Source organism: Amaranthus tricolor, chromosome 17 (assembly GCF_026212465.1).
Source record: "Amaranthus tricolor cultivar Red isolate AtriRed21 chromosome 17, ASM2621246v1, whole genome shotgun sequence".
Classification (NCBI taxonomy): domain Eukaryota; kingdom Viridiplantae; phylum Streptophyta; class Magnoliopsida; order Caryophyllales; family Amaranthaceae; genus Amaranthus; species Amaranthus tricolor.
Genome location: NC_080063.1, coordinates 5,214,290 through 5,239,660, shown reverse-complemented (window position 1 = coordinate 5,239,660; position 25,371 = coordinate 5,214,290). Strand labels below are relative to the sequence as shown.

The 25,371-nt window shown below is 34.8% G+C and overlaps 3 protein-coding genes across 3 annotated transcripts; all 3 read left to right on the top strand.

Moving 5' to 3' along the window:
- The first annotated feature begins 3,305 nt into the window (after positions 1-3,305).
- On the top strand, positions 3,306-13,342 carry LOC130804734 (LIMR family protein At5g01460). Its single transcript, XM_057669288.1, has 14 exons — positions 3,306-3,851; positions 3,949-4,034; positions 7,163-7,275; positions 7,414-7,524; positions 7,995-8,093; positions 8,215-8,337; positions 9,324-9,386; positions 9,494-9,558; positions 11,028-11,137; positions 11,214-11,328; positions 11,407-11,472; positions 12,525-12,635; positions 12,714-12,780; positions 12,921-13,342. Exons 1-14 carry the CDS (start codon positions 3,502-3,504, stop codon positions 12,966-12,968), a joined length of 1,527 nt encoding a protein of 508 aa, XP_057525271.1. The 5' UTR covers positions 3,306-3,501; the 3' UTR covers positions 12,969-13,342.
- Positions 13,343-19,104: 5,762 nt separating this feature from the next.
- LOC130804552 (uncharacterized) lies at positions 19,105-22,965 on the top strand. Its single transcript, XM_057669020.1, has 8 exons — positions 19,105-19,288; positions 19,384-19,446; positions 19,660-19,929; positions 19,987-20,523; positions 20,599-21,046; positions 21,214-21,772; positions 21,926-22,275; positions 22,422-22,965. The coding sequence occupies exons 1-8, from the start codon at positions 19,105-19,107 to the stop codon at positions 22,963-22,965; spliced, it is 2,955 nt and encodes a 984-aa protein (XP_057525003.1).
- Positions 22,966-23,084: 119 nt separating this feature from the next.
- LOC130804551 (uncharacterized) lies at positions 23,085-24,435 on the top strand. The gene is made up of 5 exons (XM_057669019.1): positions 23,085-23,263; positions 23,335-23,494; positions 23,591-23,795; positions 24,162-24,260; positions 24,380-24,435. The coding sequence occupies exons 1-5, from the start codon at positions 23,085-23,087 to the stop codon at positions 24,433-24,435; spliced, it is 699 nt and encodes a 232-aa protein (XP_057525002.1).
- Positions 24,436-25,371: the final 936 nt, after the last annotated feature.

Sequence of the window (25,371 nt, the reverse complement as noted above, 5' to 3'; positions counted from 1 at the left end):
TGTTTTTGAATTTTTTTTAAGGTGGCGTGATATTTTAGTTTATCGTTTATGTTGATTATAGATAGGCAAAATTATAAAAAACTACTTAATCTATATCTCATTTTGTAAAAAACTACGTTGTAAAAATTTTTGCAAAAAACTACCTTATATAATACAATTCTTTATAAAACACTACCTTATAACGGTTTTTGACCTTTGACCGTTAAGTATAACCGTTGACCCTCACGTGACAGTCACGTGATTTGCAGTACAAACCTTCCTTTCCTTGTTTCTCTATGATTTGCACTACAACACCATAACACTCATCTCTCTGTTTGCCTCATGAATCGGATTCTTGAAGGCGAAACGCTGCTCTCGGGTCTTGTAAAGCCTTGAAACTATCCCTTTCTTCTTCCTTTGTCATTTTCGGTCCAATATATAGCCACAAAAAAATTGTATTATATAAGGTATATATAATACTTAAAGAATTCTCGAATGAGGCTGAACTGAAATGAAGACGAAGTAAATAACTTAAAGAATCACGTGACTATCACGTGAGGGTCAACGGTTATACTTAACGGTCAAAGGCCAAAAACCGTTATAAGATAGTGTTTTGCAAAGAATTGTATTATATAAGGTAGTTTTTTGCAAAAACTTTTACATAAGGTAGTTTTTTTTTACAAAAGGATATAGATTAGGTAGTTTTTTATAATTTTGCCTTCTAGATATTGTTTATCTTAAAAAAAATCTTTAATTTTGATAGATTTCAATAAAAAAATCTTTAATTTTGATATATTTCAATATAAAAATCTTTAATTTTGTTAAGATTGGCCTAAGTCATGAGGTAAATTCCATTATTTTCTTTTGTATTATTGATAATAATAAAATTAAGATTTGTGTTTTAAATTTCTACTTTTCTAAAATATTTCAAATTAAATTTAATTAATCTCAAAATTTTGATAATGATGAAGAATGTTGATGGTAAACAAACACAATATTAAATTTCATTGTTATGTTTTTGAAAAAAAAAAATTAAAATTCATGATGGTGAAGATAATTAAGGGTGAAGAATGATGAAGACAATAGAGAAGAGTAGAGCAATAAAAGCAGGATCGAGGAAGACTTTTTTTTTTCTCGATAATTTTACTCTAATATACCCTAAAATAAATTTTTACCCTTTATTTGGGTGTACTAGATTACTCTTGTACATATTCATTCATATTTCAAACTTGCCAAAAATTCTAACACCTTATCTCATACTATTTCCACGCCATAATTACTTGGTTTCCAAGCGTTGCTATGAGCAAGTTTCTTTCTCATTGTTTCGAGTCATAACACTTGGAAGCAAATCTGAAAGTCGGGTTTTACTTAATTTAGTGGCGATAAGTACCATATTTTTAAGTGAGATCTGGTTTCGATTCTCATCTATCTGCCAAAAAAATCTATAATTTTAATTTTTTGTAGATTATTTTTGGTAAATTAGATCAGTTGTATTTATGACTTTTAGCTTGTTATCTAATTAAACAACCATTAACTAACTTTACCAAATATTTTATATAAAATTGGCTCATACAAGTGAGTGAATGACTTAATAGTTAGTAAAAAAATTAAGGAGACTTGTCATTAATAATACAAGTTATTCACAATCCACGCGCTAAGAATAGCTTCATCTATTAATTATTTTTAAATAAATTCACCTAAGGGGTTCATTACTCGTAGTAACCCTACCAACTTACAGCAGGTAACATTGAGTTACCCACCCACATGTACTCCACCGCAGACAAACCCACCGCCTACTCCCACCGACCATCATCTACTCTCCCCCATCCATAACCACCATGACAACAACTGTCACGAACCAACACCCCTTCAATTATACTCCCACACGCGACCACTAGCTAATCTCCCTAACTCCATCTCTACCACTAGCTCGACATAACCCAAAGCCAAAAGGAAAGCATGGTAAGGGTGGTGATTGTGGAAGACATGTATAGGGTTTAGGACTTTAGGTGGTAGAAGAAGGGTGGAAGAAGGCGTTTATTTGGTAGGGGAGGATCAGTGGAGATAGGGCTGGGGTTGGGGTGTGGAGTAACCTAAATATCATGTTGCAAGTCACTTGCATTCATTGAGAGCAAATGTACCCCATTGTTAATATTAATTTAAAAATAAATAATAGGTAAGTTTATTTTTAGCGGATCGTGAATATGCTATTTTAATAATGATAATTTCTTAAAATTTTAATGTTATCTAGTTAATCAAATAAACAGCTAAATTACAATAGCCAAATGCTCCATTATGAAAAGTATGCAAATGTGACAATTTTGCACCAAAGTTTTAAACCAAGAATTTGTTCAACATAGTTAAATAGATTTTAGTAATTCAATGTGAGAAACGTTTTCTTAATATAAAGATAATTGTTTTTGGCAATGTTGCTTTTTACGTAGCGGTTGTTTTCAAAATCTATTAGTACGTTTGAATAACATTTCAAATTAAGTTTGAGTTTAAAGTCTCCATGCAAATAAGAGTGGTAGAAACACTTGGATCACATTGTATATAAATTCTGCTTGGACATCTCAATGTATTCGGTTTGTGAGCCTTGTCCTAATATGGTTGGTTTATAATAAACAAGCTTTTTAGGAGATACATTTTGTGTTTTGAGTCAAGGTCACATTTTAGGTCTTTCAAGCCATAAAATTTTATCCTTACTTTTTACATTTAGTCTTGTGATTGAATCTTCTTTAATTCGTTTTTATAAAGACTAATACAGAATTTTGGATGTTTCGAGCTGTCAAATCTTATCCTTGTTTCTTACTATTGTGGTTTGGTTGATTATTCTTTTAGCTTTTTTCTTACCGGCTACTAAAATTATCTATATTTTTTTCTGTGATTGAAGCTTAGCTTGAAGGGATATAATCCATCAAAAAGTCAAAACAACTAAAAAATTAATCATTAATTTATGATTTTAAACTAAAATAAAAACTCTTATCAACAATTTTTCCATTAATTTTTAACTGATTAACCTATTTTTTTCATAATAAAGAACAATCAAGAATTAAGCCTAATTTTATCAACCTATTCAACAAACTTAAAAAACTAATAAAATAAGTTATAACTTTCAACTCTTCAAACCAACAGATTAAACTTGGTTCTCTCCTAACAACTCAAAACCACCTTATTATTCATATTATTAGAAAGAAAAAACAAATTACGTAAAAAAACAAAAAATAAAGATTTGTATGAAACTATGAAAGTGCTTTGGGTTTGAGACAGGCTGTTCCAAATATACCTTTTTTAATTTTAAAAAATAAAAGAACCTAACTCAGTTAGTACACTTCACTTCCGATAAGACCCCTACATTCTTTAGTATTCCTCCAAAAAAATTCAATTTTACAAGGGCAAAACCGTAAGATCATACCATATCTCTCTCCATTCACATTCACACCCAAATTCAGATCTACTAACTTCGACAAATTCAATCAAATCAATAATTTTCATCCCCAAAATTTCTTCCCCAAATCAGTAATGGGGGATTTTAACCTAGCATTGCTGATCGTTGCCATTATTGTTTGTGTTTTGGTCTTCGTTTTCAATGTCTACCTTCTTATCAACTATCAGCATCCCGATGATGTCAACCAAGCTTACTTCCCTAAATTCGTTGTCGTTTTGGGACTTTCCGTTGCCGTTATCTCCATTTTGATGCTTCCAGCTGATGTCGCTAATCGGCACGCTTGCCGTCACGCTCTTTATAACGGCGCTTGTCAGTTGACGTTGCCAATGAAGCAACTTTGGCTTGCTATTTACATCATCGACGCTGTTCTTGTCTTTTTTGTTATCCCTTTTGCTATGTTTTACTATGAAGGCGATCAGGACAAGTATGGTACATTTTTTGTGCAATATTTATATGTTTTCGGTTTTCTTCAAATTGTTTCGGTTGCTGATGTTGAAAGTGATTTGCTGTTTTTGGTGTAGGAGTGTCGGAAAACGGGTTAAAAGTGCCATATTGTGGGTGGGTGCAACTGCTGTTGTTTGTGCTCTTGTGTTGGGTATTCTATATGGTGAGTTTTTTCCCATCTTTTACTTGGAATTGATGTCTTTTGTGTACTTCAGAATTGAATTGTCTGTTTGCAAATACACATTTTCATTTGCAATCTAAGCCAATATATTGCACTTTGAATGAGTTAGGAAGCTATCTGGAATTGATTTGTTGTTGAAATAGGGTGAAAGTTTGGTATTAAGTGCTAGGTCTTGATGGAGAGGCTCACCATTTTCGTTGAATGAGTTTTGAAGGTACTAGGAATTGATTTGTAGTTGAAAGTTGGTAAAAATTGGAGTTAGGGTTTGATGGAGGAATTTATTACCTTTTTTTGGGATCTTATTACTTATGTTTCTATAATTGTTTAGTGTTACCTATCATTATGCTTAGTGTCAGATTTGGGTGTGAATATATACATTAACAACAACAATGCCTTAGCCTTAATCCAAAAAGATTGAAGTTGGCTACATGAATCAATATATTAGTTCTAATAGTTGTACGTGTGGATTCTTTTTCTCCATCCATTTTGATTTTATACCCTTTGAACCTGTAAGTTTTAATCCTTCATATCCTTTTTCACTCATGCCCTCCAAGTCATATTTGGTCTACCTCGCCCTCTTTTTAAGTCCTGTGAGCTCCACCTTCTATCTTTTTTACCAGTGTGCTAATACCCCGTCTTTGCACATGTCAAAACTATCTTAAACGATTCTCTTTCATATGTTTCTCAATATTTGCAACTCCTAATCCCTTTCTTTTATCTTTATTTCAAATCCTATTCCTCAAGATATGCCCGCTCATCATTGAAGGTGTGAATATGTGATGCATTAGAATAGTAGAAATCCTTGGAAATATTAGATAATTTGTAGGAAGTTGTATCAATTCCAGTGGAAGTCCTAGACTTTTCGAGAGTCATTAAATATTGTCCACCTCTCTACTTTTTTGGAGTCATGTTTTTGTCCCTTTAATTATTAATAATTTAGTAAAGTTAAAGATGTTTAGTTACCTCTCACCACTCTATTGCTATACCCCACACACTTTCAAATCATTGAACAATCATCAAGTTTTTAGAAAAAATCAACCACTATGAATCTGAAGAAAAAGTAAAGTTGGGGAAAGGCCACATAATTCACTTACAAAATATACCGAAGGTTTTGAGAAATGGTCCAAGAAGGATGGGGGATTACAATAAATAAAGCCAGTTAGTAGTTAGTACAAGAATTTAATTCTAATTTTTGATAGCCTTGTTATTTTTTGTTTTGATCCATCTCTTTATGCTGCTGCCCTTACATTTCCTGGTCAGTGAATGAAATTCAGATCACTTTGGCCTGATAAGTTGAGTTGAAAAAATCTATCCTTATTTATTAGATTGAGTTAATTTGTAGCCTCAACGTGGTCCATATTTTATCAATGGAAGGAGTATTTGATAGGAAATTTATATTTATAAAACTCAAAGTAGGTAAATTAATTTGGAATGGAGGGGGTATGAAATAGCAGAGTTACTCTTTAGAAACAATTTTTTTGATGATAGCTTGAATTGAAACATATTGTGTTATATAGATGGAATGTATGTATTTTTGAATTTTTCACATAGGACATCCCATTCCCCTCAAATATTGATAGGCTTGAGCTTATTTTTTTTAATGATAATGTGTTGTTTGATTTGAATAAATAACTCAATGGATTTGGTGTACACTGTTGCTTTACCTCCCCAATGATCTTTATATGGTGTAATACAGAGTTAGAGACAAATTATTTTGGTTGGGGCACTTGCTTGAGTCTTTCTTGTTGCAAGGATGGTTGTCAAAGTTATTTTCTAAACAATGCTAAACGACAAACAGGCTCTAGGAATAAGATGCTTTAGACATTCGCACATAATTTTGAAGGGACCAAAGATGCTACATCTTGGTATGCTGATGCACATATTATTATTATTATTATTATTATTATTATTATTATTATTATTATTATTATTATTATTATTATTATTATTATTATTATAATAATAAAGATGATAATAATAATAATAATAATAATAATAATAATAATATGCTGGTGCTGCTGGTGTTGCTGTTGTTGTTGTTGTTAAAAAACTTAAACATAAACATTTTTATGATTATGAACGAGAGGATGAAAATGAATAATTAAAACTAAATTAAACTACTAATAAGAATATGGATGGCAATAATTAAATCTGTCAATGAGAAGGATGAAATATATAAAGCGTGCTTTGATTAAAATTAGGGCTAAAAACTAAAGACATGAAAACCAAAATAACTGAAAGAGAGAAAACTTAGTTGAATTGTTTGAACACTCTTCAACTCTTTTGTTCCTCTTCTATGTCAAATGCCTTTATCTTGAAGTGATTTGTCTAGATTTTATAGTTGAAGTGAGATGCGAGAAATGGCCATGCATTCTATATTCATACTTGAATCCTTTTACATACTGATTAATGGTGAAGATATATGGTTAACCCTTTCTAATTCAACGATTTGTGATGTATACTCCCTTTGTTTTTATTTGCAAGTTGCAACCTTGACCTCTAATTTCTTTTAAGTTTCCATCATTAAAATGTGATATCTTTTCGGGCAAATGCAAGTATCCAACACCTCTTACTAATAACATTTGTATATATGTATATAAATCTATAGCAAAGTAATTGGTAAAAAATACTTTTCAAATAGTGCATAGTTTCAAAATGTTGCAATAAAAAAACTAGAGATAGTACATATTAATGTTAATGCATGGAGGTGGGTGGATTGTGGATCTTAGCACATTCTTAAACTGTTAGCATGCAAGGCCAAAAAGAGATCTTTGTAAGTGTAGTGGATATGATAATGATTGTTCAAGCCTTCAATAAATGGATTCTTTATCTTGTTCGGACGAATAGAAGGAAATTTGTTATCGTGGATTAAGGATTCTACTTTTCTGTTTTGAAAATTGATTTGGACTGTTTTGCTCTTAGAGGATACTAATTGTCGTGGATAGCTTAAATTTTCCTTGCCTAATTGTTTTGAAACAAAATTCTAAATCAGAGTAGAACCATAAACTGGTATAATAAATTAATTGTGATTGCCATCTTCTTTTATGGAAAGGTCACAAGCTTTTGTGGTTTACTTATAGACTGTTCATAACTTGTCCAACCTTTTTCAGGGTTGGTTGGTAAGGTGGACTTTACTGTTCGACATCTTTCTTCTGGTGTCACTTCATTTCCCAGTTCATTGAGCTTGTCTAGTGGTAATCCATGTATTGGGAGTTCACGACAGGTTTGCAGCATAAAATTTATTGAATATCCCTTTGTCTTTTATGTATATAACATAAATAAATTCTAGTTAGTATCCAAATTCACTTGTTTCTCTTTTATCCCTTTCTTTCTCTATTTTTACTTGTTACCTTTGTTTTAGTGTTCTGCTTATTCAGCCGGCATGGCATCAAAGACTACATGGACTATGCGAACAACCTTTCCGGAATATGTCGTTGCTCTCGCTACTGTTGCAGGATCTTTTCTTTTCATGGTAATTATTTCGTTTATGAATGTCATAGCGTCTTTTGTCACCCACTAAGAACATTGGACAAAGATTGATAGTCATCGGTTAGTTGATTTCATTTTTTTTGCAATTTATTTGAAATATTAAAAATTATTTTTGACAATATTCCCTTCGTAATGTCATCAAGTGACTCCCACCTAAATTTTATTCTTGAATAAACTGAGTTATTTTTGATTGACCCTAGATGACAAAATATTATTTGCAACTTAAGATTGATGAGAAGTGCACATGATTGAACAAAGCATTTTACTAGAATTCATTATAATCTGAAATCAAAGAACTTTGAATCTTTGGCTCCATTAATAAATTTTGTCTTATGGCATTGAGATTTGAAAAAACTATTGTCATAAGGCATCATATTGTTTGATGTTTAGTGAATTCGAAGTCTGTCTAATTGTGTGGGAGAATGTCTGACTGAATCTTGTTTCCTTCAGTAGATATTTGGTGGTGTTGGTATTGCTTGTCTACCTTTGGGGCTTATATTTGCTTTCATCAGGCGTCCAAAGGCTGTTATAACTCGCTCACAATATATTAAGGTATTTTCCTTGGTTGGAAAATTTAAAACAAATTGAGAATGATTTCTCATTTGTTACATTTTGTTTTCAATATCTTCAAGTGCTTATTTGTGTACTTCTCATGTCTGATGCTGCCTATTAGGAAGCTACTGAGCTTGGTAAAAAGGCTAGAGAACTGAAGAAAACTGCTGATGCCCTTCATCAAGAAGAAAGAAGTGGCAGCAAGGGGCGAAAATGGCGTAAAAATGTGAAAGCGGTGGAGAAGGTCAGCATGTGATCTTTAATTCTTTTGTTTACTTAGTAACCTCTTTGGTAATTGCATCTAATGTTCCAGGTGGATACTGGATACGTCTAAGTAAATGCTTGAGGGGAGTGTAAACTGTAAAGCCTTATTTTATGTGATGCTTAATTATTGAATTTAATAATTATTTTGTAGCTCTTCATGCCTTACATAGGCATGTAATTTATACAACTTGGTGCTTCCCTCTGTTTCCATATATCTTTTGATTGCGTCAAATATCAAAAGTGCATACCATGCCATATTCATTGTAGATAGCACTGACACTGGATGAGTCTTTGGTAAATGTTTGAGGAGAGTGTGAAGCCTTACTTTATTTAAAGCTTGATTGATTATAAGAATTATTTTTGTAATTCTTCATGCCTTACAGAGGCTTGTAATTTATACAAGTTGGTGCACCCTCTGTTTCCATATATCTTTGACAGTAACCCTGCTGTATACTTATAAAGAGGATAGAGATAGTCAGAAATGAAAAGTTGGGCCATTAACTGGAAAAATGAGTTGACAAACATTTTTTAATGAACGGTACAAGTGAATTTCAGCTGAAAAGAGAATTCCTAGAAAGAAATTTTAAGCTGTGTGTTAGAACCTGAAAACAAAACAGTTGAGGGGTATCAGTATATGGATATGCAGGTGGTAGTAACCTTTGCTTTCTTATAGTTCTGGAGTTACTATTATACTGAAAATCTATTAGATTGGGGTATTCTTTTCAACTTGTATTGAGAACGTGAGACAGTTTGTCACTTTTGAATTGAACATGTGTGAACTAAACTAGAAGTAAATAGAAATAGCAATTTTTCCTACTTTTCCTGTGTTTTTCTGTGGTGCTAGAAGCCTAGCACTTGGAAATGTGCTGCTGAGATTTATGATGCAATATATAGTTCTAATGTGATTAAAGTCTGGTGCTTGTTTAATTTTTTTGCGGAAATTATGGTAATTTGTGTGGAATGTAGGAGTTGCTTTTGCTGGAAGAGGATGTAAAGGCTTTGGAAGAGATGTATCCTCAAGGAGAGAAGGTGTTGCTTATGACTTTAACTTTAATTATTGAAACCTATATTGTTGATCGTATTCTACACAATATTCTTTTTCTGTCTTGCTAATATTTCTCTTCTGATTTGTTCAGGCTGAAACTGCTTGGGCTATGACTGTACTGGGATACTTGGCTAAAGTTATATTGGGAATCTTAGGGTGGGTATTGATCTTATTGAACTTATCTTAATTAAATTAATTCTTGCATTGGTGTATGCTGTATCTCTTGCATGTAGATCATATTTACCTCTCCCTCTCACTTTCGGGGCTTTCTTACCTAAGTGTTGCCTTTTTTAAAGAGGGGGAAGAAGGCTTATATCTGGTTCAAGTTAATTAAATTCTAAGCTACAGCATGTGCTGTTTGTTCTCACTCTGGTTTTGATGCAGAACCAGATTGCTTTGTCCATATCAATATTACTGCTGGTAATAGTGTGGTCGGAAAACATCTGCTGAGTTATTAGGATAAATTTTCTTTATTATTTTGTTTATTAAATTTATCATTTATTTTTCATGGGCGTTATCACCTGTGGTTTGCATGCAATTCAGTACTAAAATTCCCCTAAAGAATAATGTGCAATGTATCTGTAAATAATCACTTGGATCTCACCGGTAAATGTTTTCAACTTCTCACATATTTTGTAATGAGATCAGATTGGTCTATTAATCTAGCTGACTGATGTTACCTACCGATTATTTTTATTCCTTGGTTGCCTCCTTGTTCATTTAAATGATAGGAATTCCTAGAATGGTTAACCCATTTACGGGTGAAATAATGAAATTTAGCTTATTTTTTTTATCTGAAACGATGCTTTCTGTGATGAAATCATGGTGTACACTTAAGCTATGAGGTGAATAACCGATTGGCTTTTTGAGCTACAGTTCATTAACAATGATGATCAATCTTTTCTTGGATATTGTGGCACCCGAAAAAGACAATTTGATACTCCTCTTTTCTCTTTGTTTTGCTACATTTGTAGCAAAAATCTCTCACATTGATTTTCACAATGTAGTGAATTGAGAGTGACCGAGGAGTACATTCTCAGTGCTATGTCTTCGGATGATTTCCAGTGTTGTGTAGCAGATGTTGATCAATATTGATGAAGAGAAAAAGGTCTCTGCTCTGTGCTGGCTGCCGAGGATAATTTCTACTCATAGTTAATTTTATTATAATGGAACACTCAATAATTTAGGTGATTGAAATTTATTTTAGTTTACAAGGCACCAATGTGTGTATTTATTTTCCCAGGGGCTAAGTAAAATTTCTAATGTACACGCACTTTAAAATCATGCAGAAATGAGAAAAGCATGCTTGATATATTAGTGTTGAACTGTAAATCTGGTAGAATAACTTTGTTGATCTTTAATTTCGGTTTGTCATGTTTCCTTGCATTTCAGGATTGGTAGAATTGAATTAGAGATATTTGATTGATGTGTACCATCTTATTTTTACTTTGCTTTTCTGAAAGAGGGAGCTACTAGTGCATTAAGTGGTTGCTTATTTCAGTTGCATGTTTTCTTGTAGAAATTTTTTATCTATCAATTGGATGATCCATTTACGTTAGGCTGTGTCTATCATGTTCTTGGCACAGTCAAATTTCATTAATTTTAGTTGTTTGCTTTTTTGTCAGGCTGATTGTTTCAGTGGCTTGGATTGCACATATTGTGATTTATCTGATTGTAAAGCCTCCGCTTTCACCTTTCTTAAACTTTGTCTTCATCAAGTTGGATGATGTATGGGGTGAGTTTTCATGAAACGTCATCACTGTTGCTTTCAGTTTTAAATAATTGTAATCTATTTTTTGTTTTCTTTTCAGGGCTGCTTGGCACTGCTGCATTTGCATTCTTTTGCTTCTATCTTCTTGTAGCAGTTGTTGCTGGAGCAACTATGCTCGGTCTAAGATTAGTTTTCATCACCATCCATCCAATGAAGTAATGAACTTTAAAGTAGTGATGCTATTTATCAATAATTGTTTTTCATTGTATTGATAAGAATTTACTTTGTTATAGGTGGGGAGCAACTCTAATGAACTCCTTCTTGTTCAACGTTGGCCTGATCCTTCTTTGCTCCATCAGGTTTGATCCTTAGCCCTATTTTACTGTATTACTAAATTACTAATTTATTGTCATACTTTTTGAAGGAACTAATGGATTAGAATTAGATTATTGAACATTGGATGTTTGAGAATCTGTTTTAGTGTTTCCATGCCAAACATGTATCTTGTATCCTTATTTTAGGATCGTGTCAATCGTTGTTATGTATCTTCTAGTAAACATAAAAAATCACAATAGTATTGCACAACAGGATTTGACATGGAAACCTGAGAACCTAGAGAAAAACCCTCACAATGCACTAGGACTTTCAATCATGTGTATGATATGGTGATGTCATGGATTCCTATAGCTCATCTAATCATACTTGGATCATGACCCTTGACATGGGCCCTCAGCCCCTCACCCATATTTATCCAAACACCTCACATCTTTATGGTTTTTCCATCCATTATATATGACTTCTTATGAGCTACTTTGTTTTCATCTAATAAGCTACTCCCACTTGGTCACATGAACTTGCTTGCAAGTGTAAGCATAGTTCTCAATGTACTTGGAAATGCTATCTAGTTCCTAAAACTCTCCTAAGGAAACGACTATCACCAAGATGCCTTGCTTGAGTATCCACATGTCCAACCACATCTTGTGGGAAGTATACTCACCAACAATTTTAACTTGGTCCAACTAGGGAATCTTGAAACCAATTTTAATACGCAACATCTGTCTTCTATACGTGTATTAGCCACATTTGATGGCTGTCTTCTTAAAATTTGTGCTTGCTGCTTGGCTACTGCGATCAACTTGCACCCTTACAAACTAGATCTTTAGCTTGATGATTGTATTCATTATGTGTTTAGGGCATTGCCTGCTAATTGCTAGGATTTAGTTTACTTCAATATGGAATAGCCACTCTTCCTTAATTAAAAAATTTTGGTTTCCCTTTCCTTATGGTGTCTTTTACATCTCATTTTTAGTTGCATATTATTAATGAGTTTCTCCTATTCCGGTGATTCTTGTCATTGCCCATCAATTAAAATTGATTGAACTTGTGTTCTGATCCTTTTTTCTGGTTTCAGTGTGATCCAATTCTGTTCCACTGCATTTGCATATTATGCCCAAGCTACAGCTGCTGGTGAAATATTTGGCCACACTTTGCAATCTCTTCGTGGCATCAAATATTTGTACAAGTCAGTCACTTGAACCCTTATTATACAATGTTGTTCATCATTTACAATTGCTTACCTTTCTGTTGTAAGTACTTGCAGGTATAATGTGTTCCAAATTGGCTTTATTGCATTAGCCATTTTGACCTTCATCTACTATTCGGCTTTTGTAAGTTTTTGAATATTTCCTCATTTACTCGCCCAAATGGAAAATAAGAAATATATTGGTGGGGGTGCGGGTGGGAGGGGTTGCATCCCCTTCAATTTATTGAGAGGCTTTAGCTGAACCTTGTACTTTGTTATGCTTAGGGTTGGCGAAGAAAGAAGCCGTCTGGCAGGATACAACTTTCCTCTTGATCAATGTTCAGATATAAAAGGAGCCACGTAATTATTCAAAGTTGCTTACAATGGTGATTTGATGTTGTTCTGCAATGCTTTCGCATAGTGTCACAAGGCTCGAGTTTGGTTGTAGTTTGAGCAAGCTGATGAGAGTAACACTACACTACGCGCCGACTAGTTTACTTTTCTCTTTGTATGTATTTTTTTGGCTTGATTTGTGTAAAACCAAATCTGTAGGACATATAGAGATTTTTTCGGGCACAATGGGGTGGAGGGAGTGATGTAATATAATATAATTATGGAGTAAAGAGTGATGTAGCATTGCGTTGTCTTTTAAATCCATTGGTTGATTGAACCTGATTTCTCGTTGTATTTATTCTCATTTCGTATTATCCAAGCATTGCTTCGACTGTGGATTAAAACTTGTTAGTGCTAATGTCACATTGTGTTGCATAGAAGTATAAGCTTCCAATATTCGTTTCATATGTAGGTTTTCTTATTTGCATTATGTGGTTTAGGTGAGCTTGTAATACTAAGGTTGTGTTTCCATAGTTCTTATTTCTTTGTTGGTTATAAATTATATTTGTATCACAATGTTTAATCTATTAACAATAAAAAGCCAGCATCAATTTTTACTGTTCACAAACTCATCTAATGAACAGTGCTTTTCCCCTGCTCAACACGTGGCTCCCGAATTCCCGCAGATGCATTCACGCCAATTTCTTCAGCTTACCTACTGCTCCATTCCAACTTCAACTACTCAACTCAAATTCTCCAGCTTACTTGCTGCTCCTACTGCTGCATTCCATCCTCAACTACTCAGCTTAAATCAACCATGCTTCTCTTGATTTCTTTCCCCTTAAACTTTTTACTGTTATTATGCTTGCTTTTCTTGCCATCTCCAACCTCTTCTACCGGTTCCTTATTGCGCTTAAAGCTTCCACCATTAACGTGAGAACCAGGGCTCTTTGCGTGTGCGTGTGCAAGGTAATTCTTCTACCATTAAAATTCATTCTGTTTTTGCTTTCTTCTATCATTAAAATTCATTCGCGTTTTTGCTTCTCCTATCCATTATTTCATTATTTCATTTTTTTTGTTTTCAGCCGGTTGATGATTGGCGAACATTACAATTTGGTTTAATTTGGTAGTTATGTTTGCATTCTTTGGGACTCAGGGCATTTCTTTTAATTTTCATATTGAGTATTTTAGACATTTACTTTTGAATTTGGTTTTTATCTAGGGTTTAATTGGGTACTTATGTTTGCATTCTTTGAGAATCATCATTTCTTTAATTGGAAGCATGTCAGCTCTACCAGCTATTTGGGTAGTAAACTGAGATTTCATTAATGTAAGCTCTACCAGCTATTTGGGTAGTAAACTGAGTTTTCTTGGTGCTCACAAATCATAGCTATCTTTTCAAGTTTCAAATGCTGCTGAAACTGATATTGAGAGATTGTGTAAGGCCCTAGAAGAATGATACCTCTTTTGAAGATTCTATTACCTTTAAATGACTTTGGCAGTGTTATCTTTGCTACTGCTTTGTGACATGAAGATTGATTTTGATTTCTTTTTTATTTTGAAGATTTGGTTGTGTGGCATTAACTTCGGATTCATAATTCATAATTAGTAGGATATGGTGGGGTTGAGATGAGTTTAATTCATTGTTATGAATCAATGGCCTTAGAAAATTAAGTCATTGCGACTTAGACATTTAAGTACCTGCCTATTTTTTGGTGACAGGTTATGTATAATCACAATAAAGTGATTGCAATTTCTTTCAAGCATCTTCTAGAAGATCTTGTTAGAGTCTTGGGTATGGAGGATCCTTTTTATGGTATTTTAGGGAATGATTCAAAATGAGATGAATATTCATTTAACTAAGTAGATTGTAGGCGAACATTGTGTTCTTAGAATCTATCTACCATTTTGAGGTTCAACAAGAGGAGCAAACAACTGACGAATTTGTCACTCCTACTTCAACAACCTCACACATCATATTTCCAAGTGTATTACCTACACGTCCAAAGAAACGCAACTATTACCTTTAAATGACTTTGGCAGTGTTATCTTTGCTACTGCTTTGTGACATGAAGATTGATTTTGATTTCTTTTTTATTTTGAAGATTTGGTTGTGTCGCATTAACTTTGGATTCATAATTCATAATTAGTAGGATATGGTGGGGTTGAGATGAGTTTAATTCATTGTTATGAATCAATGGCCTTAGAAAATTAAGTCATTGCGACTTAGACATTTAAGTACCTGCCTATTTTTTGGTGACAAGTTATGGATAATCACAATAAAGTGATTGCAATTTCTTTCAAGCATCTTCTAGAAGATCTTGTTAGAGTCTTGGGTATGGAGGATCTAGGCATGGCCACGGTCCGGGTTGGTCCGGTTCCGTTCCGGTTCCATCCGGTTCCGGTTCCACTCGGTTCCGGTTCCATTTGGAACCTGTCGCGAACGGTTCCGGTTCCGGTTCCTGGCGGTTCCAAACGGTTCCTTGGCGGTTCATGAGGCGGTTCCGCCGGTTCCAACTCACGGGACGGGCGGGTCGGACCATCGGTTCCATTTTTATTTTTTCTTTAAATATTTATATAATAAAAAAATACTATAATATCGCGGACGTACCTTTGATGATTACTTGATTATTAGCGAAATTCATTGCATGTCAAGTTGTCATCGTTATTGAAATATTTACTAAAAAGAATGAAAAAAAATAAATTAATAAGAAACGAATCAATGATAATGTCGATAAAGATGATTAATAAAAAAAGAGGGAGAAAATGGACTTGAACCTAGTACCCAAAGGAATACTAAGCTGCCTACGTATCCCGAAGGAATCAAAGCCCACGTAGTTCTTTGTCATACCTTTTATTTATAGTTGTTGAATGTTGATTTATCGTTGTCGGATTGATCCTATTCGTCTTCGTCATCATCATCTGGTTGGTTAGATGCTTCCGCTGACTCTCCTCCTGACGATGATGCAGATTTATCCATCATCATCCATGGATCATCATCGTCGTCTTGATCATCATCATTCCTTAGTCCTTGTGTTCGAATCTCCGCTTGATCCCAATCTTTCTTGCAAACACATATTTGAATACTATGTGGAGCAAGACGAGATTTCTTTTCGTCCAAAACTCTTCTACCTGCACTAAAAGCAGACTCCGATGCAATTGTTGACGCGGGAATTGCAAGGATATCCTTTGCAATTCTCGATAAAATGGGAAATTTTACAGATTTTTCTTTCCACCACTCTAAAATATTATAGCTACCTTGGTCTATTTCAAAGTGGTGTTTAAGATAACTATCTAATTCTAAATATGAGGTCGAGGAAGAAGAAGATGATCCTACAAAACTATGATCTTGACTCATTATATTAGCTTTACCGAATTATAATAAGAGGGACGTGCCGAAACGCTAGCACGCCTAGACGTATCGCGTTTTGGGTTATATACACTAGCTTAATAATCATAGAGTTCTGCTAAATATTTTTTACATGTTCCTACATAATTATGTACATCAGTAGGCGGGCGATCTAATGATTGGTAGTAAAATCCTATTACTTTAGTAAGGACCTTAGTTTTAAAACATGGGTCCAAAATGGTTGCGATTCCATAAATATAAGGAAAATCGGTAAAATATGCCTTCCATTTTTCCATCTAATCTGCAAGAATCGGCTTCAAATATGGGTTAGTATCATCATGCGTATATTTAAGGAGATGATAAAAAATAGTAATACACTCACTTATTACTAAGTGAACGTTCGGTTCATAAACATATGAAAAAATCTTAGTCGCGTGGTCATACACTTCTAATATTTTATGTACACCTATAGCTAATTCCCAAGTGTCATCAGCTATGTAACTATCTGTACACTCACTATATAGTTGTGTTATAACTGGACGATAAGCAATCGCCTTTCTTAATAAATCGTTGGTTGAGCCCTAACGTGTAGGAGTATCTAATGACCAATACACTTTTTTAAGTTGATATTGGTCACATAATTGTTTATATCGTCTCTTTATCTTTCCAATCCTAAGCCACCTCACTATATCTCTAATTGGTTCTAATAAATCGCTTAATTGTTTTATACCTGCTTGGCAGGATAAGTTAACTATATGCGCACAACAACGTATGTGTAATATTGAAATAATAATAGAATTAAGAAATAAATAAATAATTAATAGACTAATTATGTAATTAACTAAATTAAGAAATAATTAAAAGACTAATTATGTAATTAAGAGAATAATTGCGTAATTAAAGAATTAAGTAGAGAGAGTAGGAGAAGAGATGAGTTGTGAATGAAAATGATTAAAAGTGATGAGTATTTATAGGGGAAAATGCAACGGCTACATAACGGCTCTATAACGGCTAGTTTTCGCGGTTCCGGTTCCATGGAACCGTTGGGCCGGTTCACCTAGACCGGTTCCGGTTCCAAACCACGGTTTTTTAGGTCCGGTTCATGAAGTATTTTTCCGGTGGTTTCACGGTTCCGCGGTTCGGGGCGGTTCGGAACCTGTCGCAAACGGTTCCGGTTCCGGATCCGGTTCCAAGCGGTTCGGGACCGGTTCGGTTCCGGGTAACCCGCCCCGTGGCCATGCCTAGGAGGATCCTTTTTATGGTATTTTAGGGAATGATTCAAAATGAGATGAATATTCATTTAACTAAGTAGATTGTAGGCGAACATTGTGTTCTTAGAATCTATCTACCATTTTGAGGTTCAACAAGAGGAGCAAACAACTGACGAATGTGTCACTCCTACTTCAACAACCTCAGACATCATATTTCCAAGTGTATTACCTACACGTCCAAAGAAACGCAACTATTACCTTTAAATGACTTTGGCAGTGTTATCTTTGCTACTGCTTTGTGACATGAAGATTGATTTTGATTTCTTTTTTATTTTGAAGATTTGGTTGTGTCGCATTAACTTCGGATTCATAATTCATAATTAGTAGACCTATCTACTATTTTGAGGTTCAACAAGGGGAGCAAACAACTAATGAATGTGTCACTCTTACTTCAACAACCTCACACATCATTTTTCCAAGTGTATTACCTACACCTCCAAAGAAACGCAAAGTCACCACAAAATGGTCAATTTGTGCAACTGTCTTTGGATCTACCTGAGGTGTTTAAACATACATAATGAGCATGCTTTGGTGTTTGCTTATGTTTGCTTCTTAGAAGCAACAATTAATTAGATGTGTTTTGGTGTTTGCCTATGTTATTAAGGAATGTATGGAGGTGATCATCTTTTGTAAAGAATTTTAGTAGTTTGCATTCAATACAATGTACTCCTCCTTTTTTTGGTTCCTACTTTTATGAACAACTTTTTTACTTTGTAAGGTTAAATGTAGCTCTTAAATATTTGATTCTTTACCTTTCTTTTTGTCACGTGTTGGTCTGATCTAATAGTTTAAGCGTATGATTCAATAGTTATACATACACTGTTGCTATGATCGTTGTGCTGCTAATGTGTGTTGTGCTACTGGTTGTTCTGGATGAATGTATTGAAATGTGCAGTTTATGCCTTGGTATTACTACTGTTTATGCACTTTGTACCTTGATACTTAATATTGATGTAGTTTGTAAGGTTAAGTGTACCTTGCTTTAATCGTCACCTTATACTGGCTGCCCTTCGATGCTGCTTGATTGGCTGCATTTTTTGTTATGATGTTCAGTTTCAACTATCTTTTTCCCTTTAATATTTTATTGTTTTGAATTGAATGTGATGATTCATTGTTAAAATTAATTAGTCAATTAACTTGAGCATCTAAAAAAAAGAGTAGTAGTGTTTACGTGTATGATTCGATATTTAAGTTAAGTAATTAAGCTGCATAGATGATTTTATTCGTTATCATAAAAACTTAAAGTAAAGTTAGTTAGAGGACAAAAAACCTTTAGCTTAGTTTGAAGGTATGGTTGATATGATAGCATAGGCGTATGATTCAATAGTTCACAATGCATAAATATTCAATATTTCAAATGCATGATTAGATAGCTCACAATTGTGTCATATCTCGATACAGAGATACCACCAAAACAATGTTAGATCCACCGTATATTCCTACAGTTACGAGGAAATATAGTAGTCGACGCATGCCCCCCTAAAACCAAAATTATGGTAGCTCACGCACTTCTTCTATGAAACAATACAAAAGCAAACGTGTTTTGGGGAGCAACATCACTTCATTAGCGGTAGAAACAGCTGCACAGACTTGTGCGTTGTCGCCTCCTAGCACTAGACCTGTTGAACCTGTGCTGGTTCCTGCACCGTCTTCACAATCCTTCTCTTCCACTTCCACTTCTGCAAAACGACAACGCAAAGGTCTTAGTAACTTTTTAGTATATTATGTTTGTTTCAAAATTATGCAGTACGCTCTTAAGAAATACTGTTAACAATGTTCCTTTTATGTATTCCAGAAGAAAAGGCAATCAAAGGTCTGCATATGAGTGCAGCTATGATATCCAAACAAACATTTAGAGGTATTCACGAATTGTGGAAACACTCTTTTGCTTCAGTTTGTTTTAAAGACTAAATTAGACATCCACAGTTCATAAAGTGTTACATTAGATTATGCACATGTTTGTTGTGCTACGCGGTATATTAAATACTTTTATAACTAGCGCTACATATATATTGAATTTTTTGTAGATGTAATATACAAATTTTGAAAACAACTTGTACATGTTTCTTAGGAATGTACATGCCAAGTACTCCTTTTAAGCTGCAAGACCCCACGTGTTGTACTTCATGTGGTGCCAAGTTGTTTGCTTTCGAATCGGCGCTTTTCTATTGTTCTGGAGGTGAAATTATAATAGCTACTAATAATTATCCTACACAACTCATAGATTTGTTTTGTTCTCAAAGTGAAACTGCAATACATTTTAGGCAGTATGCTCGCCTTTACAAAAATATGTTTGCATTTAGTTCACTTGGAGGGTCTATTGATGCACGCACATACAAGGGTATCTATGTCTTTAAGCTTCATGGCTAGTTGTATCACTTTGTACCTGATTTGATAGCTGATGATGATAAGGTGCCTAAATTCTTACAGCTATACTTCTACGATGCTCAATATGAGAAAGATCTTCGTTCCAACTTATTCCCTGAAATTAGACCTGATATGATTAGTTTGTTAATGGAAATCATGGATCGTAACCCATATGCACAATTCTTCCGATCTTTGCGTGATATAGATGTTGACGAGAATACAAGGATTTTCTTGAATAAGAGTTTGAGTTTAGATCAAAGGGTATACAATGCTCCCTCGTCTTCTGAAGTTGCTGCCATTTGGATTGATGATTTTCCATCTGATGATTCAACAAGTCCATATATAGTTGTTTGGGGAAAATCAAACAAGTCTCACCGTATCTATCATTATTATGGATGTTACGATCCCTTACAATATCCATTATTGTTTCCGTCAGGCGATTGTGGTTGGCATCAGGGGATAAGAAAATGTTGTAATGGTGTTCGAAAATCTAGGCGCATTGGTAAAAACCCTATTAGTCCACTATTGGCTAATACTGCGGAAGAATTGCTTTTGGATAAGGCTATAGGTAAATGAATTGGTTTTAGAAATGTATGCTTTGAGGAATACTATATTTGCTTATGTATGAATGCTATTAGTGCAGTTGTGCAAGATGGTTCCAAGAAACGCAAAGAAAGGGTTTCATGTCGAGAATACTATGCTTATAGGCTTCAAATTCGCCCTCACAATTACATTCTTAGAACTACTAGGCTATTTCAGCAGTTCGTTGTGGATATGTATGTGAAAATAGAGAATACCCGAATTGACTATTGCCATAACAACCAAACACAATTACGAGCAGAACTCTATCAAAGGATTATGGACACAATGAATGCTGGTGAATGTAGTGCAGCAAATGTTGGGCGTCGTATCATTCTGCCACCTTCATTTATTGGTGGGCCTAGAGATATGAAGAAGAGATATTTGAATGCTATGGCACTTGTCCAAAGATACAGCAAACCTGATGTATTCCTTACTATGAATTGTAATCCAAACTGGATTGAAATCAAACAAGAGTTAGCTGAAGGTGAAATTGCTCAGGATAGATCAGAGTTGGTATTTTGAATATTTAGAGTGAAGTTAGTGGTTTTGAAAAAGAAACTTAAAGATGAAAGCTCTTTGGTGAACCAGCTGCAATGATACATGTTGTTGAATTCCAAAAGCGCGGCCTTCCACATGCTCATTTCCTAATTATTTTACATCCTTCTTTGAAAATTAGGTACCCGGAGCAATTTGATCAATTTGTGAGTGCTGAGATACCAGATGTCTCTAATAAGTACTTACGAAGTATTGTATTACACCGTATCATGCATGGCCCATGTGGAGTATTGGATCCCCAATTCTCTTGTATGATAATGGAAAATGGAAAGCCCCAATGCAAGCATCACTACCCTAAGGAGTTCTCAGCTTTCACCACACATGCAGATGATGGTTATCCTATATACAGAAGATGCAATACCGGCGAGACTGTCCGTGTTCATAAAGTTGAGCTAAATAATCGTTGGGTTATTCCTTATAATCTGTATCTTCTTGCTTATTTTGATTGTCATATAAATGTTGAAATTTGCTCAACAATTAAGGCTGTTAAATATCTTGATAAATATGTATACAAAGACCATGATAAGATTTCATTTGGTGTTGGGTCTAATTGTGAGCAACAAGTGGTTGATGAGATTCAGGCATACCAATCCGGTAGATGGGTTTCGCTGCCCGAAGCTGCGTGGAGAATATTTGGTTTTGACCTGTATGATATGAAACTAGCGGTTATGCCTTTACAGGTTCATTTGCCTAATATGCAAAGCGTTTGCTTTAACGCTGCGGAAAACATTGCACATAATCAAAGTAGAGCTAAGACTGTTTTGACATAATTCTTTTCTTATAACCTGACACATCCTTTTGAACCTAAATATTGCTTTCCATAGTTTTTTTAGCATCATGTTTGGCATTCACAAAGCAAACTTTGGAACAAACGAAAGCGAGGTACATCAATTGGTGGTCTTGCATTTGTTGCACCGTTCGAAGGTGAACGTTATTTTTTAAGATTATTGTTAGCACGCGTAGCTGGTCCATGCTCTTTTGCTGATCTTCTCACAGTTGACGGCCACACATGTTCAACATTCCATGAAGCCGCTTTGAAATGTGGTGTAGTTGAGCCTGATGATTGGATTGATCGATGCTTAGATGACGCAGTTACTATTCACATGCCTCATGCTTTACGAAGGTTGTTTGCCACAATTCTTGTTTTCCTTGAACCGAGTAATCCTACTCAAATGTGGGATAGGTATTATGTTCACTTATCAGAGGATTATGCAATTAAGCATCCATGTCAGCCTCACAGAATTTTAGCTCTAACTTGTCAATCACTTGCCTCTTTTTTGGAGAAATGGGAAAGAGTCTTAAAGATTATGGTTTACAACACCTTTGTAGAAGCGAAGATATTTTGGTACAAAGAACAAGAGATGTTATTGACGCTCTTGATGCTCCTATTCCAGAGGCATGTAATGCTGCAAGGAAACAGCTCAACAATGAACAACGAACTGCATATAAGTGTATTATTTCTCATGTGAAAAGGAAAAAACCGGGTCTATTTTTCATTGATGGCCCAGGGGGAACTGGCAAGAGCTTTTTATACTGTGCACTGTATGCAAAGGTACGCCTACTCAATCAAATTGTGTTACCGACAACAACTTCTGGTATTGCAGCTTCCAACATGCCTACTGGTCGTACTACGCATTCTAGGTTTAAACTACCATTTGATTGTGGACAATCCTTTACATGTAATGTCGGTAAGCAATCAAGTGTCGCTTCTCTTATTAAGAAAAGTTCACGGATCATATGGGATGAAGCTTCTATGGCTCGTAGAGCTCGTAGAGAGAACATCGAGTCACTTGATTTGCTTTTACGTGATCTATGTTTACCTGATGTTCCCTTTGGTGGTAAGGTTGTTGTTTTTGGTGGTGACTTTCGTTAAACTGTTCCAATTGTTCCCAAGAAATCACAACAAGAAATAATTGGTTACAGCTTAGTTAGTTCACACTAGTTAGTTCACACTTGTGGCCTCATTTCACCTGATTTGAACTAATCGTAAATATGCAAGCACGAGAAGATCCAGAATTTTCTAGGTTTTTGCTGGCCTTGGGCAACGGTGAACTTCAAATGCAAGAAACTGAGTTAGTTAGTATTCTAAAGAGCTTGGATTTGAGTTGTAGAGAATATCCTGCAACCCTTGAGGATCTATTGCAGGCAGTATATCCTAATATTTCAACTCAGTCTATCCATCCATCATTTTTTGCTGAACGCGCTATACTGACACCTCGAATAAAGATTTTGATTTGATCAGTTCAAAGCTAATTGATAAGTTCTTTGGAGATGTCTGTATTTATAAAAGCTTTGATTTAGTTATTGATGATCATTGTAACATTTATCCAACTGAGTTTTTGAATACACTTTGTCCCGGAGGCATGAGTCCACATGAATTGATTTTGAAGTTGAATTGCCCAGTTATTTAGTTGCGCAACCTTGATCCATCAAGCGGCTTGTGTAATGAAACTAGACTTATTTGCAAAAAATTCATGCCAAACGTTATACAATGCTAGATTTCTACAGGTTTTTCAAAGGGTGAATGTGTGATGTTGCCGCGCATTAATCTCAGGCCCTCAGAATCATCTGGTTATCCATTCCAATTTCAGAGATTGCAATTTCCGATCAAGTTGTGCTTTGCAATGACTATTAATAAATCACAAGGTCAAACTCTACTTGAAGTTGGAGTGTACATTCGACATGTTTTTCTCATGGGCAACTGTACGTTGCACTTTCTCGGGCTAGGAAAGCCAACAACATAAAGGTGTTAGATGAAAGTTCAATAGAACAGAAGGCAACATCACCATGTGTTACAAATGTGGTTTCGTATGATCTTTTGAAGAAAGCGGGCATTATATGACAGTGTTTTGATAAGCTAAAAGAATTGGATTGTTAACAATTCATATTTCAAATGAAGATAAGGTTTTAGTTTAAGATTTAGTTTTTTTCGTGAAAAACTAGGGATTTTTTTGATTGAAAATAGGGATTTTCATTAACTTTTCAAACGAAGATCAGGTTTTAGTTTTAGATTTGGTTTTTGTCATGAAAAAATAGGGATTTTCGTTGATTTATTTTTGTTTATTTTAGTTTTAGATGAGGTTTTAGGGTTTGCTTTCCATTTTGTTTGTTGGGTTTGTGATCTGAATTTGGGTGTTATGTTGGATTTTGCGTTCTGTTGTGTAATCTGTATCGCTGATGAATTACTGATGAATTACCGTTTCACTTTCGCTTTAATTTTTGTTTGATCTTCAATTGAGTTGAAATTTAGTGTTTTCGTTTTTGAATGTTTGTATCTGTTTTTTTAGGGGAGCTTCTGTTGATACTGGGCTTTACAACGTTTCGTGAAAAACAAGGAGTTTGAAGCAGCTTTACAACGTTTCATGGGAGCTTCTGTTGATACTGAGCTGGAAGCCGCTGATATAACGGTAATTTTTGAAGGTCTATCGCTCTATCTTGATTGATATGCTCTAAATTTCAATGTTTATGTGGCTTGATGTACGGAAGCCGTTCATCAAATGGAAGAAGTTAGGGGGCGTTTGGTTGGGGGTCTTAAGGAAAGGGAAAGGGAATGGAAATACCCCATTCCCTTTGATGTTGTTTGGTTCCCATTTTCAATGATTTCCTTTCCCCCATTTAAGTTTTAGGTTTACCCAAATGAGGTAAACCTCATTCCCCACCTCCCCATTCACTTTGCCATTCCATTCCCTCCCTCATTCAACAATCTCTTCTCTCCAAACCCTACTGCTTGCCTGCCATTTTTCTCCTTCCTCGCGCCTCCTTCCTCACCAAAATCGTTGGCACCTCCTTCCATTCGTCGCGCCTCGTTCATCTTCCTCAAGCTTTCATCTCTTCCTCGCGCGTCCTTCCTCCTGCTGCTGCGCCTTTATTCTCACTCTCGATTTTGCTCCCGCCATTGTCAAATGTAAGTTAGTTGCTGATTTCTCACTCTCGTTTCCTTCACTGCTGCTATTACTTGCTGCTGTTCAATCTCTGATTTCCTTCACTCTCGTTTCATTCAATCTCTGTTCAATTGCTGTTCAATCTAGTTGATTCTCTGTTGAATCAGATTCGTGTTCTTTGGATTTAATGTTGGGTTGTTGATTATTACTTGCTGGGTTGTTTATGGTTGATTTAATTGCTTGATTTTGCTGGGTTGTTGGCGTGTTAATGCGACTGATTTAATTGTTCTGGTGATTATGGTGAGGAAAATTTTGTAATTGAATTCAGAGGCTGTTTGTTTTTGATAATGTATGGTGAGAAAAATTCTAATAATGATGATTAGTTCACATAATCCTGA

Excerpts from the sequence above, each read along its gene's own strand:
- LOC130804734 (XM_057669288.1), top strand. The coding sequence starts at position 3,502 with ATGGGGGATTTTAACCTAGCATTGCTGATCGTTGCCATTATTGTTTGT. Across the intron at positions 7,525-7,994 it reads CAGGATCTTTTCTTTTCATG|ATATTTGGTGGTGTTGGTAT; the intron begins GTAATTATTTCG and ends TTCCTTCAGTAG. Across the intron at positions 11,138-11,213 it reads CAAGTTGGATGATGTATGGG|GGCTGCTTGGCACTGCTGCA; the intron begins GTGAGTTTTCAT and ends TTTTCTTTTCAG.
- LOC130804552 (XM_057669020.1), top strand. The coding sequence starts at position 19,105 with ATGAAACAATACAAAAGCAAACGTGTTTTGGGGAGCAACATCACTTCA. Across the intron at positions 21,773-21,925 it reads TAGCGGTTATGCCTTTACAG|CATCATGTTTGGCATTCACA; the intron begins GTTCATTTGCCT and ends TAGTTTTTTTAG. Across the intron at positions 22,276-22,421 it reads CCTACTCAAATGTGGGATAG|AAGCGAAGATATTTTGGTAC; the intron begins GTATTATGTTCA and ends ACACCTTTGTAG.
- LOC130804551 (XM_057669019.1), top strand. The coding sequence starts at position 23,085 with ATGCAAGCACGAGAAGATCCAGAATTTTCTAGGTTTTTGCTGGCCTTG. Across the intron at positions 23,796-24,161 it reads TGTTTTTCTCATGGGCAACT|TTTTAGATGAGGTTTTAGGG; the intron begins GTACGTTGCACT and ends TGTTTATTTTAG. Across the intron at positions 24,261-24,379 it reads TGCGTTCTGTTGTGTAATCT|GGGAGCTTCTGTTGATACTG; the intron begins GTATCGCTGATG and ends CTGTTTTTTTAG.